This window comes from Manis pentadactyla, chromosome 4 (genome assembly GCF_030020395.1).
Source record: "Manis pentadactyla isolate mManPen7 chromosome 4, mManPen7.hap1, whole genome shotgun sequence".
Classification (NCBI taxonomy): domain Eukaryota; kingdom Metazoa; phylum Chordata; class Mammalia; order Pholidota; family Manidae; genus Manis; species Manis pentadactyla.
In genome coordinates, this window is record NC_080022.1 from 8868025 (window position 1) to 8885643 (window position 17619).

At 54.7% G+C, this 17619-nt stretch overlaps 1 protein-coding gene across 1 annotated transcript in view; it reads left to right on the forward strand.

Moving 5' to 3' along the window:
• Positions 1–7267: 7267 nt before the first annotated feature.
• The window catches only part of TNFRSF8 (TNF receptor superfamily member 8), a 57966-nt gene continuing 47614 nt past the window's right edge, over positions 7268–17619 (forward strand). Inside the window, exon 1 of the mRNA XM_036925446.2 lies at positions 7268–7596. Within this exon, the coding sequence (XP_036781341.2) occupies positions 7534–7596 (63 nt within the window). The 5' untranslated portion in view covers positions 7268–7533. The remainder of the gene's footprint in view (positions 7597–17619) is intronic.

A 17619-nucleotide genomic window follows, 5' to 3' on the forward strand; every position in this document is an offset into this window, starting at 1 on the left:
GAGCATGCAGGAAGCCAAGCCCTGTTCACATCAGTGGGCAAATCAGACAATCCCCCCTTCCCTGAGCGCCCATCCTAGGGGGAAAGCCAGGTGAATCAACAGCTTCAAATGGTGGCGTGGTGTGTCCCCTGAGGGGAAGAACCAGGGTGAGGTGACAGACAGGGGCAACGTTGGCCTGGGTGGGCAGGGAAGGCCTCTTTGCAGAGGCTGTATCCAAGCCAAGATCTGTAGGATGAGACTTAAAAAAATTTGTTTTTTACATCTTTGATGGGGCTTAACTGACAGATGATAAAGTGTACCTATTTCAACTATACAATTTGATAAGTTTTGACATATGAGTATACTCATCAACAATGGGTTAATGGGAATATGAGATAATGAACATATTCATCACCCCAAAAGTTTCCTCAGAGGGGCAGCATTTTGAAGAGCTGAGGAATAGGGTTGCAGGCAGAGGGACTGGTAAGAGCAAAGGCCCTGTGGCAGGCAAGCTGGCTGGCCCCAGGAGCAGACAGAAGGCCAGTGGGGAATGTGACAGGGGGTAAGGTTGGGGGTCTTTTTGGAGGCTAGAAGCTCGAGTCTGAAAGTAAAGGCTTCCTCCGCACGCTCTTGGCTGGTGAGTGAGCAGCCACGTCACACTTGGCCATGGACACGCCAAGTTCTTGCCAAGGCTCTTCTGAGAAACCAGCCCATTAGTGGTGATACTGCCAATGACTTAGTAAGTGTTTTCCCCCAAAAATGATTTACATTTTAACTGGGGCCTTCAGCAATATGGCCACTCAAAGGGTGAGTAATGATGGAATTTCAGGCGGAGGGGCAGGCCGGTGGAGGGAGCCTTGATGAATCCCTCCTGGGGTCTCTATCGTTCTCAGCCTTCAGAGTGAAGCTGGCTTCTGGAATGTTCTAAGCTGTAAGTCACAGTTTGAGGACAGGGTGACTCTGGCCCCTCAAATCCTCCAGAGCTGATTCCTGGGACCCTCCTCCAGCCTGATTGCCAGAGACCCGGCCCATGTGGGCAATGAGGGGGTGACAGGAAGCACAGTGCCAATCCCCACGGAGCAAATTCCTTCACAACAGATAGCTCTGGAAGCTGCAGGGCAGCCGGGAGAGCAGGCTGCCCCTTGGCCTTCAGGATAACAGCACCTGGGGGTACAAGTTAGTAAAGGCAGCCACCACCCTGGAGCAGAGTGGGGAGAGGCTCGCCCTTGAGTCATGACTTGGGTTCGAATCGTGGCTCTAGAACTTACTAAATTGCTCAGGCGAGTTACTTCTCTGAGCATCTGTTTTCCCATGAATTGCAATAAAAACTGTCACTTTGCAGGGCTCTTGTGCCAGGTACGTTGTAAACAGCTTTGATTCATTCATTTGGTAGGCCCTGAACATGATGGGCAAAACCCCAGGGGTGTTCTTTTCCTCCCAAGAAGCCAGCAGACCTCAGCCCCGATTTTTTCCATCCGTAGGTTGGGAGTGGTGCTCCCTGGAAGGGAGTGTGCCTTATCAGCATAGGAAGGCCCTGTGAGGAGCGGTCCTCTCTTTCCTGAGGATCCTCCCCAGGCGCCCCTGTCTTGCACATAGAACTGGGGACCTCCCTGCACAGACACACCCCTGGGGATACACTCTCCTCACCTACGCCTCCGATCAAACTGCTACCACCATCGGTTGCTTCTGTTTCCTTCTTGTACCCAATGTCTCTGATTCCGTGATTAATATTGGACTAGGCTTGGTTTCCTGGGTTGAAATGACTCATCCCTATTCACAACGGCCCTTCTGAGCGGGAAGGTCTGGGGGAGACTCCGTGACGGCAAGTCAAGGCCCATGAGGTTAGCCCCACCATGCTGTGGGCCTGGGCCAAGTCTCTTTCCCTTTCTGGTCTTAGCTTCCTCCCCTGTCTCTCTGGAAGGTGGAAGGAAATACTGGAAATGAAAGAAGAGCAGGATCTCCTCCTCCCCAGCTACTAGTCCCAGGGGCTTGTGAGGGTAACAGCCCCCTGGGGCTCAGACTGGGAGAGCTGGCCCTCACCGGGTGCTTTTCATACTGACCCATTTAATCCTCACTACAACCCTTTGCAGTTGATATCATTGTTTCCATATTACGGATGAAGAAATTGAGGCTCAGAGAGGGCGAGTAACATGCCTAAATCCACACAGCTAGCAAGCAGCAGAGAGAAAATTTGCCCTGGGCTGTCTGGCCCTAGAGCCTCTGCCAGCCTAGAAGAACATAGGTGGAGGTATCCGCAGAGGCCCCCAGGCCCAGATGGGACCCAGGCTCCTGTCTCCCTCCCTGTCCTGGAGCCTAAGAACAAGGGGACTTGTAAGCAGATCATCAAACCCAGTCCCTTTTACAGATAAAAATACTGAGGCCTGGAGAGAAGTCACATGGCTAGATGTAGATATGGGCTTGAACCCGGGCTCCGAGTCCAGTTTTCTCATATCTAGGGCTGCCACCTGTCAAGCTGGAGCCCAGCCCTGGGTGCCAGAGGCCTGGGGATGCGTCCGCACAGCGGCTGGGTGCCCAGCAGCCTGGCCTTGCTGAAGCACACCTTGCTCACCTGAGAGGCCAGGCAGACTCCTGACGCCCGTGGTTCTCACTGTGGACCTGCTGTGGTGCCCAAGACCCTTGCATGAGTCACACTTGGCCGGAACGGTGAATACCATGATAAACTCATCCTTTGGGAAGGGGAACACCAGGCCGTGAGCATTTCAGCTGTGGTCCTGGATGGGGAGGTCTGGGGCCATAGCAGGGGCCTGGGCGCTCAGTGGGAGTGGGGTAAAGGGCAGCAAAGTCCTTTTTACTTCTCCCCTTGCATTCCAAAGGGCTTTCTATGACTGCTGTTTTTTCACTGCAACCTTCGAAAGGCTGCCTCGTAGTGGTAAAAGCACATTGGCAGAGAAGGAAGCAAGCCCCTGGCAATCCCCTTCCTTCTTCTGGTATTCACGTACCTGCATGGTCCCCCGCCTACGTTGGGGAGAGCCAGCCTGCGTCGCCAATAAAATGCCACGGACATGATGAAGTGTGCCCTTTGCACTGGGTCATAGAAGCAAGTGCGGTTCCCGCCTTGCTTTCTCGGGCAGCCTGCTCCGGAGGAAGCCTGCTGCCACGTTGTGAGGATGCTCGGTCAGCCCCGCGGGGTCGGTGACTCCTGCCCACAGCCGTGTGAGCGGCTCATTTGGGAAGCAGGTCCTCCAGCCCCAGGGAGTCTGCAGATGCCTGCAGCCCTAGCTGACATCTTGCCTGCAACCTCTTGGGAGATCCCGAGCCAGAATACGCCTGTCAGGTCTCTCCCGAATTGCTGACCCACAGCAACAGCGAGATAGAATGTGTATTGTTGTTTTGAGCTGCTATGTTTTGAGGCACACAGTAGGTAACTAATACACTGGGAGAAAAGATGACTTGTCTGCAGTCACGTGGCCGGGCGGGGACTCCTACACCAGTGCTTTCTTCTGGGGAAGGCAAGGGTGGTGGGGGCCGAGGGAGGAAAGAGAAGGTGGCTGAGGCTTGGAAGTCAGACACAATTGGAGCCAAATCCCAGCTCTGTCACCCACAAGCTCTGTGACCTCAAGCAAGTTACTTAACTACTCTGCGCTTCAATTTGTTCATCTATGGAGTGGGGAAAGGAATACTGACTTGAAATCTTGTTGCCAGGATTAACTGTGTGGCCAAGGACCTGGGTATTCTGCTTGTGGGTGTGCATTTCTGGGGTTCTCCCAGGCAGCAGGGCGCACCTAGTGTTTGTCCCCTCCAAACTCACAGGAGGGAACCCCTCTCCCTCAGCCCTCCGTGGCCACTTTGCCTACTCTCTGAGGGGCCAGTGTGAGTGGCCAGGGCCCGGTGAGTGTCCTGGGCCTCACGAGGGTGAGACCTCTGGGATGTGACTTGTAGGCAGCTTGGCACATAGGACCCACCAGAGAAGAGCTCAGTGGAGAGTCCTACTTCCATCAAGGTTCCCCAGAAAGGTGCTCAGAAAAGTACCTGTCCCGGAGCAGAAGGGCCCAGGCTTTCCCCTCCAGTTTTCAATCTCCTACCTGCCAGCTGCTGCCTATAGCAGAAAGAATCCTTTTATCTGCTGAGGGTATTTTGGGGCCATTTGGAGCTGGGGTTCCCAGCTGTTGGGGAAGTCCCTGCATTTCCTGAGCCAAGTCGGAACCTGTGTCTTGCTCAGCATCCCTTTGGTGACACAGGTTCCCGGCTCCCCTTTGGAGGGCTCCCTGATGCACCCACCTTCCGCCCCCTTCGTCGGAGATGAGATGGTGTGGGCAGGTGCCGCTCACCTTCCTGTCTCCTGCAGGCCTGGCGGCTTGGCTTCTACAAGTTTGCTGTGGTGGCAGCAGGCGGGGCCTTAGGCCCCCTGCAATCCCACAGTGGGGCCTGTTGCCGAGCCTGAGCCTCGCAGGGCTGAGGGATTTCCCCTCCAGCTCTTCAAAGCACTTTCACATGCACTCGGGGGTTCACGAGCCACCTAAAACCAACAGAAGCGGCCAGGTCAGCTCTATCCAGTGCACGCTCTTATAGTCCCACGAGCTGCCATTTCCCTAGGCTGCTGCCATTTCTACAGTAGAACTGAATCCCCCTGGGATCCAGCCCCTTCCCTGGCTGCAAAACGCGCCCTCCTCTGGGCTGGTCAGGCATCAGCTCGCAGCCATGTGCCTGGCACTCTCAGGCCCTCGAGGACCCCACCATTTCCTGGGATAGATGGACATAAACCAGTCATTACACTCATGACACAGTGAGATCAATTCTAGAACTGAGGTGCAAAAAAATGACAGAAACTGTCTTTGTAACTGGGGAGATGGCTTGGGGAGGGGAGGGGGCAGTGCCAGGAAAGCAACAAAGAGGAGGGGGCCACTGGAGCAGGGCCTGGAGATAAGCAGGACTTTGAGGTGTGTTCCAGGTGGAGGAGAAGTGTGAGTACAGGCGTGGAGGGCCGAGGGAAGTACATGTGTGGCTGGAGCTGAGGTAAGGGGGAGAAGCTGCAGAGGAGGCTGGGAAAGCAGGACCAAGCAGGTGGGGAAGGGCCGAGAGTATCACTGGCTTCAAGGAACCCTGGCCTGGCGGATCCTCGGCTCTGCACCTCAGTTTCTCACCTGCAGAATGGGCATAAAAACAGGGACTTCTTCATAGGGTTTCCCTGAGGATTCAAGGAACTAATGTCTGCAAACTCTTAGTGTGAAGTAAGCACTCAAAGGCAGCTCTTATTGAGATTAGGTACGTAATATAATTTTTCAGGTGATGAGGGTCCCTCCCCTACTGCACTTCTGCAAGGGTTCTGTGCAGAGGAGGTCTGATGAAGGGCCACTTTAGAAGCCCGTGAAGGGGAAGGACAGGAGGGAGATTTCCACAGCCTTGCTATAATGATCATTTGTCATAGATGCATAGTGTTCCACTAAATGAATGCACCACAATTTACTTACGTAACCATTCCCTGTTGGTGTGCTTCTTAGGGTATTTCCAAAATTTATACATGTTTTAGGACACATTATTGTGTTTACAGTTTTCCTTTTCCAGTTGAACTACTTCCTTCATTTTTCTTTACTATGGTGAAATTACTGAGCCAGAAGTTGTAAACATTTTTTGTGGGGGGGCTTTTGCTAAAAATTACCATTGTTTTCTGAAAGGCGTTGGAACAGTTACCGGCAGAGTATGAATGTGTATTCTGGTTTCACCACCACAACTTCGGGGTTGGATTTTACTAGGGGTGTTTACTAGGGTTTAAAAAGTCTAGGAAGTTATCAAAGGTTACGTTCATTTGCTTCTCTTCAATTGTTAGAAAGGTGGAACTTCTAGAACTTGTGATTAGTGTGCATTTGTATTTCCTCTCGTGTCTGCTATTTTGCTGTTGTTTGGATGTGCAAGTGTGTTTATTTATTCAGAGCACCAGCTCGTCTATAGGAAAGCTCTGGACTGGCAAGCACGGGTCCTGGATTGCTCCTGTCCCCGGTTCTGTGACTATTATGGGCGCTCACTTCTGCAATCACCTACTTGTTTAACATAGTTCCAGCTCAGACATCTCAGGCTGCTGGGCCTGGCGTGGGAGCCCAGAAGTGGGTGTCCAGGGAGGGTGCACAATAAAAGTAGTTTTTCCAAGTGCAATCCAGGAGCTCTAGGGGGGTTGAGCTTGGGGTGGCCAGTTGTGGAGAGTTTGTTGGGAGGGTCCTGGTGGGAGACTACTGCTGGTGAGCCAAGGAGATGGAGGCATCTCTGGAAGATGGGGGCCTTGCACCTTGCAGGACAGACCCAGGTTTAGAATCCTGAGAGGCTGCCTTCCCCCTCAGCCCAGCTGGGTCCTGCAGCCATTCTTGGCTCACAGAAGACAACTGGTCATTTTTACTCAGAGCACGTCGGACTGGCTGCCTGTTTCCCAGTTTCGATGTCTGGAAAAAAGCAAATATAAGACATGCAAATGAACCCTTGATCAGCAGCCTACCCAGTGCATGCTCAATAAATATGTATGGCATGTAGCATAAAAGGAGCAGACAACGCACAGGAAGCAGAAGCACTAGAAGGGAAAATCATCCCTCTGCAAATGAGAACTTGATTCAAATGAGGCTTGTATAGTTTCTTTCTTTCAGGTAATAGTGCTAGGCTCCTTCTCTAGGCAGAACACTCGCAGGCGGCAGGGAAATGCCTGTGGATTGACAACCAAATGCTCCATCCTTCTGTCTATAAGTCCCCCCAAAGTTAATCCATCCACCTATTCACCCATCTGCCACTTGCCTGTTCACCCACTCATCCACCTACCCATCCATCCATCCAACCATCTACCCCATCCATCCATCCATCCTTCTGTCCACATAACCACCCATCCACCTATCCACTCACCCATCTACCCACCTACTGACTTATTTTACAGCATATATTCACGAATCCGGGTGACTGGTTGGTGGTGGCTTTCTCTGCAGTGCCCTGACCCCAGCTGTCCCATCCAAAGAATCAACTCTCCTGGGCTGGAGGGAAGGTCTGGGTTGATCAGAGTGTCAGGAGCAGGTCTCACCCTTCCCTGCAGCAGGGCTGGGGTGGGACGGTTGGGACTGGCCGGAGCCAACCTGCCCTCTGTGAGTCCCCCACTTCCAGGGGTGAGAGCTGCCTTCCCCGCCCCTCAGCCCAGCTGGGTCCTGCAGCAAACCCGATGGAGCTGGGGACCACCCATCTGTCAAATCTGGGGCGGGCCATTCAAACAGCAAGAGGGGAGTGAGGCTTGTCCTGAGTCATCTCTGCACGTGTTTGTCCCCTCTGGCAGCCGCGTTCCTGGAAACAGTTCTGGGTACCCAAGGCGCGGAGAGATGGTGGGGGAAGGGCAGAGTTAAGGCTGAGCCCTCGGGGAAGGAGCAGTCACTTTTGAAGTGACTTCACGGCGTGCGGTTGGGTGCCAGCGAGGTGCGCGCGGGACGTTCTGCCACGTCTGCCGGTGCCCGAGGTCTACCCACGCGCGGCCTGGGCCGCTGGCACCGCACGTGGGCGCCTCGCGCTTCCCAGGCTGCCTCGGTGGGCGCGGGCGGTGGGCGCGGGCAGTGAGCCCAACCCTGCGCCCCCGCCGGGATGCGCGCCCTCCGCGCTGTGCTGGGGCTGTCGCTCCTCGGAGCGCTCCGAGCCTTCCCGCAGGTAAGGGGGTGCCAGGAACCCCGGGGAGGCACCAGAGATCCTGACCCACCCCGCTTCGCACCGCTGCCCTGAGCTCCGGACCGTGTAGGGAGCAGGGGGCACGGGGAGAACGGAGACTCATCTCGTTCCGCTCAGCCGGGGTGAGGGGCACCGGTGCCCAGCGGGACGGGAACAGACAACATTCACAGGGGGGAGGAAGCTGACTGGTTGGAGGGGGCGCCTCCCCCCTGCCTCTGTAGAGTGCTGGGCTTATTCATTCATTCAACATTGACAGAGTGGGGGGCCTGCCTTTGGGAGGTAGGCTGTGGGTGGGCACCTGGGCAGATCAGGTGAGCCCTGGGCGGCTGCGGACAGCCAGGTGCGGCCTCCTTTGGTGAATGCCCGCCCTCTGCGTGCTCTCCCTGTTGTTCGCTTGCCCACCGTCCCAGGCCATGGGCCTCCCTCGGCCAGAAGAGGTTGGTTTTCAAGCTTGCCCTGCCACTCGCCCTGGTCCCTCAGCCGGCCTCCGGCGGGCGGAGGGTCTAAGTGAGGGAGGGAGGCTTGGGCCTGAGGGTGCTCCAGCAGCCGGATCAGCTTCCCCCAGCCCTGCCCAGTCAACCAACACGTGGATTTGGTGCCCCTGAGCACATGGTGGGTGTCCGCCTCTGGGAAAAGGAAGAATCAAGTCTGTACGGAGCTGCAGAACTAAATCCGGGCGCTGCCTTAGGGAATCTGAGCACTTACCAGTGGCCAGGACTGAGCTGGGGGCAGGATGGGGGGAAATTCAGATTCATTGGACATGGTTTCTGTGTAAGGGCTGAGCACAGGTCTGCCAATGGCGAGAGGCCCATGGCTGCCCACAGTACCGTGGACCCTGCATAGAACATGGTAGGTATTGGTGAGCACCTGCTGAATATTGGTGGCCAGGGCAAAGGCAGGAAGGAAACAATAGCGGTCAGCTGGGAGAAGGGAGAGGGTCCACTCCCCTTAACCCTACAGGAATGGGGTGGGGCACCGTGACGTTAGTCCTAGTCATCCAAACCTTAGGGTGGGCGAAGAGGGAGGTAGAAGGGCTTCAGGCAGGGAGAGTATAGGTGGAAAAGGGGACGAGCTGATGCCCTCTTCCATTTCCAAAGGGATGATGTGAGCCCCCCCCACACCCCAGAAGGCAGAGGAGGTAGTTGACAGTGTTAAGGACAGGGACCCTGGCTAGAGAACCCCTCCCAGCCCTCTGCTGATGACCTGGGGGAAGGTGAGAGTTTGGGGTTCCAAGGTCTTGGGGAGATAAGAGGAAGGAGAGGGACTTAGGGGGCTTTGCTTATGTCTGGTGGCTTGAGTTCATGTGCTTCCCTCCTATAGAGTGAAGCCCCTCCTTAAATTAAAAAAATATGTATTTAATTATGAATCCATGCATGAATCCATGAATCATTCCACAATGATTCTATGAATCTAGTCCATGAATCTATCGGCAATGCAAAAAATTGAAAATCTGCAGATAAAGCTAAATTTTGGGGCATCTCATATATAAGTGCCATAGTTGCTTTGGGGTTTCCTTTGCAGACCTTTATACATGCATGTCCATCTTTACGTCAGTTTTACAGAAAGATATGGGGTCTTCCATATACTATACTATACGCAGCATGCAACTTTCCATTTGGTTTCTACTATGTCTGCAAAATGTCTTGGAGAGCTTTGCATGTTGATGCTTACAGGTCCCCCACTTGTCTTTTATGCTATGTACTGAATGGGGGCTCCATAATTGACTTATTTATGTCTTGGATGGATGGGATTAGGTTCCCAAACAGTTTTTTTTTTGTTTGCTATCTCAGCGTGCAGTTCTGTACGGATGCTTCGAGAATGTGTGTTTCTTTCCCAGAGAAGAAGATGGGGGGGAGAACGTGGAGGAGGCAGGGTGAAAATGCTTTCAAATTAAGAGATGCCACCAGATTGCCTTCCAGGGCGGCTGGACAATTTACCCTCCCACCAGTGGTGCATGGGAGTAGCATCTTCCCCACATCCTAACCGACTTTTGATCTTATCAGAGTTTTTATTTTTGTCAATGTGACCGTGAAAAGGGCCATATCCTTGTTGTCTTAATTTGCATTTCCCGCCTACTAGAGAGCCGGAGAGGCTCTACCATCTCTCTCGTGGTCTCAGACACGGGGTCATTTCTTGGCAGGAATTGGGGCATCTGTTGGGTGGGGGTGCTGCCTGCCCAGCTCCATAGTCTCTCTGATGGACCTTCAAGCCTTTTTCCATCTCTGTTGTCCCAATAAAGATATGGGAAGTTCATTATTTAAAAAAAAACACACACAAAACCCAAATCAGGGCTTACATTTTAAATCCTCTTTTCATTACTATCTGACGAGACTCCAGCATTTTGTGGTCAGTGACCTGGGGCAACAAGAATGCCTTCTTGCTGTGTGTTACATTCTGAGAAAGAGATTTGGCCTCTGAGGCCTCATACCACAGTCTCCCCAGGAGTGGTTTCTGTAATGAGACCCAGGATAACCGTGGTGTGAATCCTGAAAGAGGGTCCATTGTCCTAAGTCCTCCCCAGGCCTTCCACCCTTTGCATCCGGGCACCGGGGTGGAGGTAGCCCTGCAGGAGGCCCAAGGCCTTTCCGTGAGTTCTGCGGTCTTAGAGCCCCCCGGTGCCCACCCTCTAGGCCAACTCTAAGACTGCCAGCCTGCCTCCGCATCCGTACCGCCAGTTCCGGCTCCATCCTCCTCCTGCCGGCTGTAGACCTCTTCTCTGAGTCAGGCCACCTGCTCGTTATGGATGGATCTTTGCTGCGTGATAGAGAAACTGTATGCGTCTCTCCACCCTCTGGGTTTCCAAAGCTTCCCAGGTGACCCCGTAGAGCAGAGCGCTAAAGGCAGACTTTTAGTTACTGGCAGGACGGCAGAAGAGACATTCTGGTTTTGTTTTGGAAAGGGGGCTCTTCCAGGGCAGGATTCTCTCAAGTCCTGCATGGAGGCAGAATTCCACCTGGTACACCGAGATGAAGGGACCAGGAGAGGGCGGAATCCTGACGAGAAGCGGGAGGTGGCGTGGGCTGGTTGTAAGGCCTCAGAGAGAGACTGGGGCAGCAGGAGAGCACAGAGGGACGTGAGGGGGCCATTACTCAGTTTGAGAGCAGTCAGTGCTGGGAGAAGGACAGCGTTTACTGTAAGTTTCTGCTTCTGCTCCTACTCATCTCTGACCTGGCCTCACTTCTTGAGTTGATTGTGTTTCATCTTTATGCTCATACGCAGCTTCTTCAACCTCTCCTTCCCCTCAGGGACATCAGCAGAAGGAAGCTGGGGCTGGAGGTGTCCGTGTCTGGGCACGGGGAGCCCTGGGAGGCCTGGGGGGTCCTGACACAGACAGCTAGTTTGGCCAGCCTCGGCTGTCGCGACCCTGGGGGTAGCCCATCTGGGCTTACGGTCCCCATGTTCCAGAGGAGGTTTCAGAGGCTTAGAGGCGGGGCAGGACCAGAGTGCCAGACCCAACTGACAGATGTCAAAAAAGGCGGCGCCTCCCTGTTCTCCAGCTTCTCTCTTTCCTCCCCACTCCTCCCAGGGGCTCTTGGGCTCAGGGTAAGAATATCTCATTTCGGAATCTTTGCCGATATGCTCAAAAACCACTGGGGTCTCAGTGACCTCCATGGTGGGGAGGGACTTTTTATATGCAGCTCAGTCCAATTACTCATCAAGTGCCTAAAATCAGGGACATTCATCAAGTATTCATTCATTCATTCACTCAGAAAATTTTAAAGGAGCAGCTACTCTGGGTCAGGCTTAACCCCAGGGCCTTCCGTTCTAGGCTGTTCCGGGTGATCAGCTTCTGCCTGGAGGCCTCCGGGGATGGGGCCCTCACCCTCTCCTGTAGCTGCTCATGAGCCACCCTGGGGCCACGCTGACATTTTGAGATCTTTTTGATGTGCTGACATTTTCTCCTCAAAGTTTTGTCCGTCAGTCCTGGTTCTGGAAGCCGGGGCCGTGAAGCAAGCTGTCTCCATCTTCCTCAGAAATCCTCCCAGCGCTGTGAAAGACGTCGAGCCCCAGCCCCCGAAGGCTCCCGGCCAGTCACAGCGCCCAGAGCCTCCAAATGTATTCCTCACGTGGCATGGGCTCAAAGCCTGTGCTTTCCAATCATTCACTCCACACACATTTATCCAGCCCCATGGTGTGCCAGGGTATGTTTGGGATGCTGTACTGCATTTGTGCCCAGCAAAGCCGGGTCCCACCTCACGGGGCAGACGCTCTGCGTGTGGCGGACAGACAGACAGTAAGCAGTCGGGCACTGCTTGCGCCGGAGAGGACGGTAACCGGCTAGCGTGAGAGGGCCAGGCGGCCATCCCGGGTGGGGCAACAGGCCGGCCGGTCCTCTGGGCTTTGCTGCAGTACACACGCCAGTGGGAAATTAGCAGAAGAGCCCCCAGACCCAGGGAGCAAAGGCCCTGAGGCCCTGGAGGAACGGGAAGGCGGCCAGGGCGGCCTGAGCGGAGTGGAGCGGGCGAGGTGGGAGCAGCATGGTGGCAGGGAAGTGGGGAAAACACTGAGCTTTGTGGACTGAGGGGGCTCCGGGGATTTGCTGGGGGAATGACATCACATGACACCTTTTAAAAGTCCCTCCGTCTGCAGGGGTCAGGGAGGAGGCAGGCTATTGCTGCGGTCCAGGGGAGGGGCGAGTGGAGACGGGAATGCGGGTGGGTTGGCTGTGAGTGCAGAGGGCAGGATGGGAATCATGAATCCTGCCCAGAGTTGGGGGCTCCGCAGCTGGTTGAACGGTGGTATCATTTATGGAGGTGGGAAAACTGGGCACGGGGCCAGAAGGTGTTTTGGAGAAAAGCAGGCATTCTGTTTTGCCCACGTTCTAGTGTCAGGTAGGGGCTGAGCCTTAGGGTAGGAGACTGCAGAGCTCGGACCTCTGACGTGGGTCTCTGGTTACCAGAGGCGGGTGCAGAATTCCTGGTGCTGCTGGGACCAGGGCCGAGGATCGTCAGCACCTCCCTCACTGGTGCCACCTTACTTCTATTGATGTGGCTCAAGACCCCCATGAGTTTTGGCCAACACATTATCCTGTTGATTCGCTCCAACCCAACGGGGGGCTCTGCCACTCGTCTTGGTTGCATTTTACAGTAATTTTCTCTTGCTGCGGTAAAAAATTATCATAGGCTTGCTGGTTCAGGACTCCGGAGGTCAGAGGTCTAAAGTAGGCCGCAGGGCTGCACTTCTGGGTGCTCTAGGGGGAAACGTGTGCTTGCCTCTTCTGGCTTCCGCAGGCTGCCTGTGCTCCTCGACCCGTAGTCCCCAGTCACTCCGAGCTCTGCTTCTGTTGTCCCATGTCCTCTGACCCTGCCTCTCCTCTCTCCCTCTTGCAAGGAAGGGCCCCTGTGATTCCACTGGGACCTACATGGATAATCCAGGAGGATCTCTCCATCTCAAGATCCTAAATTAACCACATCAGCACAGTCCCTTTTGCCACGTAAGGTAACATATTCACATGTTCTAAGTATTAGGACCTGGGCATCTCTGGGGGCCATTATTCTACCTGCCAGACACTTGGCCTTGTTGAATCTGGCCTGTTGCCTTTGTGGTCTCTTTTGGAAGAGAGTAGAGCTTCATGGTGAAGGTATGGGCTTTTCAGTCAGCCTGCCAAGTTTGTACCCTGCTTCTGACACTCCCCATGTGGTGTTCTTGGGCAACTTCTCTGTGCCTTGATTTCCCCACCCATAGAATGGGCCTACTAAATAGTAGCTACCTTCTAAGGCCTTTGGGAGGATTATGTGGGATGACACATGGAAAGTGCTAGAACGGCTCCTGGCACATGGAGAGTGCTATGGACAGGGAAGCCGTCACTGACTGCCTGTTGTTCGCGAGGCACTGTGGTGACCATTACAGTCCTTGCCCTCGAGGGTGGTGATGTGGTAAGAGGGACACAGAGGAGGGTCTGAGCAGTCCTATGTGGAGAACCGTCTCTGGCCTGAGGGAGCCCACAGGGGCCTGTCCTCACCTCCACCTGGTTGCTGGGGGAAGGCTTTGGGAGCAGGGGAGAGGAGGTGGCCAGGCTGCAGTTAGTGACACAGGCCGCACACCACAGTTGACGCCATCGTCCTTACTAGTGTCGCAGTCAAACAGCACTTGGCGAGGGTGCGTGGGCTGGCCTGGGGCTGGCTCTGTGGGCCCCCTCAGCAGGTTTCAGGCAGGGCCTAGATCTCCAGGGGGTGAAAGCTCCTGGAGGCACTATCCACGCTTCACTCCAGCACCTGCTGTGGACCCGAGATGGTTCCTGTGTGCAGGGCTGAAATGGTTCCAATCCTCCAGGACCATAAAACCCCGAAACCAAACCTTCACCACTCCATCCAGGACATGTGCTCTGTCTGCTACGGAGTCAAGAGAGGTGGGTCGAGGGTTCCCTGTCCGGACAGTCTTGGGGCTGGGCTCCAGCCTCCCCGACATGCATGCTGGGAGGACAGAGAAGGTCAAGAAAGCACTCTGGCCCCTTCTAGCAACTGGGCTGACACTGGGGGATGAACCCAAGGCACCTCAAGCAGGGACAGAAAGCCAAAGTGCCCCTAAGGGCACTTTAATCCTTTAATGCCATTGAATTTTCCTTGGCGGCTGCTGGTGTCCCTTGGTGGCTGTTGCTGCTGGGGACATTACTCCAGGGCTGGGGTGGATTCTTACCATGTCTGAGGTAGAGCTGGGTGTGCAGTTCAGACACTTGCTGCAGCCCCAGATGTAATCTCAACTGGCTCTAAGGGCTGGGGGTGAGGGGGGGCAGCAATGGGAAATGAGGAGTAGCACTTGCAGAATTGGGACTAGAAGCCAGACCTTGGTAATGTTGACTCACCTGCCTCCATCTCCTTATCCCCTCTCATAGTAGTTGCCCTACAACATTCAGTGGCTCCCCATTGCCAAAGTCAAGATTTCCCAAAGTCTTCTCCGGGAAGTAGTAATTCCATGGAGAATGGAGTCCATGGCCAACTATGTCTGGGAAATACTTTATCTGTCTGTCCCCAACCTTTCCTTGGAGAATTAGAGAGCAAGGAAGCACATAAAAGCCTCTGAGAAGCCTGAAGATTGAACATGGAAACCTTTCAAATGGAATCCAGTGACTGTGTTTTGTTTTCTGCTTGCCACCTGCTGACATCTTGCATCTAATGGAACACCAGGTGGGGAGTAACAGAGAAGTGCATACGGCCCCTGGCCCAGGGCCTGGGCCTCAGTTCCTACTCCCACTGTCCAGCCTGTCAAACCACCAAATTCCCCAGTGGCTCTATCCTTTCCTGCCTCTGTACCTTGGCTTCTGCGGTGCCTTCTGTCTGAGATGACCTCGCCTCATTTCCTCCTGTCTTGCAAGATCTTACCCATCAGAAAAAGTGGAAGTGCTCTTCCTCCAAGAAGCTGTCATGAATTCCCCGAGTTAGTTCTCTTCTCTGATTTTCTCACAATACGTGTCCTTCCGCTGTGCGTTAGGGGTTCACGTCTTTCTGGTCTCATTGTTGAGGTTCTTCTCCCTTTCTTCATTCCATAGATTGCTCTTTAGTGTCTCCCGTGTGCCAGACCTGGGGGCTATCTGCACAAAATGGAACTGTCCAGAGCTGGTGTTTGAGCGTCCCCGGTGCCTGGCCCAGCACCAGTTCCCACTGGGCCTTTAGTGGCTGTGTGTAGATGGACTCAGTCTTATTTTTTGTCTTCTCTGTGGGGGCCCTATTTTAGTTTCCTATTGTGGCTGTCATTAGCACAAACTCAGTGGCTTAAAACTACACAAATTATTATTTTTCAGCACTGTAATTCCGAAGTCCCAAGTGGTTGTCACCAGGCTAGAGTCAAGGCGTGGACAGGGCTGTGTCCTCCCGGAGGCTCCGGGGGAAAATCCACTCCTCAGCCTTCCCAGCGGCTAGAGGCCACCCACACTCCTTGGCTCTCAGCCCCTTCCTCCCACTTCATGCCACACGCACAGCATCTCTCAGCCCTGGCATCTCATCGCCACGTCGCTGACTGTCTGGTTCTTCTGCCTCCCTCTAGTACTTTCAAGGACACTGTGCCCACCTGGATAACCCAGGACCATCTCCCCTTCTCAAGGTCACTGAAGGGCAACCTTAATTCCCCTTTGCCATGTAAGGTGACATAAGCACTGGGGATTAGATGAGACAGTCGTGAAGGATGTGGCCTGCGGGCAGGGGCAGGCTGTGCACCTGTGGGTGGGTTTAAGGTCAGGGCGGGGGATGGCTTCACTTCCAGGTGGTCTATGGAAGTCAGGTGAGCCCTTGGATGGAGAGCGGGGTTCAGAGTCCCCCACAGCAGGGGACGGCAAAGCTCAGCCTATTGGCAGAATAACCTAGTGGTTACTTATGAGCTGGGCTTGGGTCAGCTGACTAATGGTCCCTTAACATGTATACACACTAATCCCTGGAACCTGTGAATATGTCACATTACATGAAAAAGGGGCTTCATAGATGCAATTAAGGTGTGGATCTGGAGAGGGCAAATCAGCTGGAGTATCCAGGTGGGCCCGCCATGGCCCCACGAGTCCTTCAGTGGGGAACCCTTCCTGGCTGTGCTAGAGATGATGTGGGAGAAGAGGGAGATGTGACAGGAGGACCCGCCTCGCCCCTGCAGGCTTTGCAGGTGGAAGCAGGGGGCCAGGAGCCAAGCCGAGCGGGCCAAGGGACGCAGCAGCTCTGGAAGCTGGGAGTGACCTGAGAGGGTCAGCAAAGGCACGGGACCTCAGTCTTGACCACAGGGGAATGGGTTCTCCCCTGGAGGCTCCAGCCAGGATGCCGCCCTGCCCACACCTGGAGTTCAGCCTGCTGAGGCCTGACCTGGGCCTGCAGGGGCACCAGGGAGGGGGCCCAGAGGAAGTGGCCCGCATGAGTGAAGCGTGAGTTGGGGTGTGCTGGATGAAGGCGCGGGGTGGTCAGGAGAACACTGGGTGCAAGGCCGCTGGAGGCAGGGAGGGAGCAGGTGCAAGTGGGAATGGGAAGAAGGCTGGTGGGCCAGGGCCAGCCAGGGCAGGGTCTCTTGGGCCACTGCCAGGACTTTGGGCTTTATGGTAGTTTAGCTGGGGGCCATCTGAGTGTCTTAGGCAGAGTGGAGGGGAGGAGACCGGATCTGATCTGCGTTTGAAAAATCCCTCCGGTGTCTGCACTGTGAGGGGGCCAGGTGAATGGAAGGAGACTTTGGATGGCCACCGTCAGTCTGGATGGTGGGGAGGTGAGGCAGCGCTGGTGGATTTGAGGATAGAACTGGAGACTAAACAGACTAGTGATGCAGAGCATGGTGGATAAGAGCCTGTGTAAGAAGACTCGGGCCAAATCCTGGCTCTAACACAGCCTAGCTGTGTGACTTTAGGAAAATTTCTTAACCTCTCTGTGCCTGTTTCACCATCTGTAAAATGGGAATGGGATAGATAGTAGGTCTAGAGTGGGGCCTAGGATGCCGCACTTGGAGCAAGTTCCCAAGAGATGCCAGTGCTGCTGGCCCAGGCATATCCCCGTGAGTAACAGAGGCGGGGATCCCCCAGGCAGGGTGAGTGGGTTACACCTCCCAGCTCGGGCAGCTCTGGCCCCTTTGGGTACTTTGCATTTGATCTGAATCCTCCACACTGCCCCCACCCCCACCCCCACCCCCCAGACTCCTGGTCCCTACAGGTGTGACCATCTCCTGTGCCTCTGCAGCTGAAACCTGGTGGGGCTTTTTGAAAGTGAAGTTTACCAGGTTTTGTAGGGAAAAACAAAGTGACCTGAAAATAGGTTTAGAGTTGGGAAGGTTTCAGGCCACTCTTTCTTTATCTCGATGTCACTAAGGTTGGGCCACAGGCCCCTGGTTGCACAGCTCATTACCCTGTGGACACCTTGCTCTGCCTTGAACCTGTTGGGGAACCCCACCTAAAAGCCCCCCCCGGCCAGTTCTCGGGCTTCCCCCTCCCACTGTCCCCTCTCAGAACCCCCTTTCCCTTCCAGGCCCGGGGCTAGTTCCCCAGGGGCAGCAGGAGCTGATGGGCTGTCCAGGGCCTGGGTCCGAGGCCAGTGGGCATTGGTGGGGCCCTCG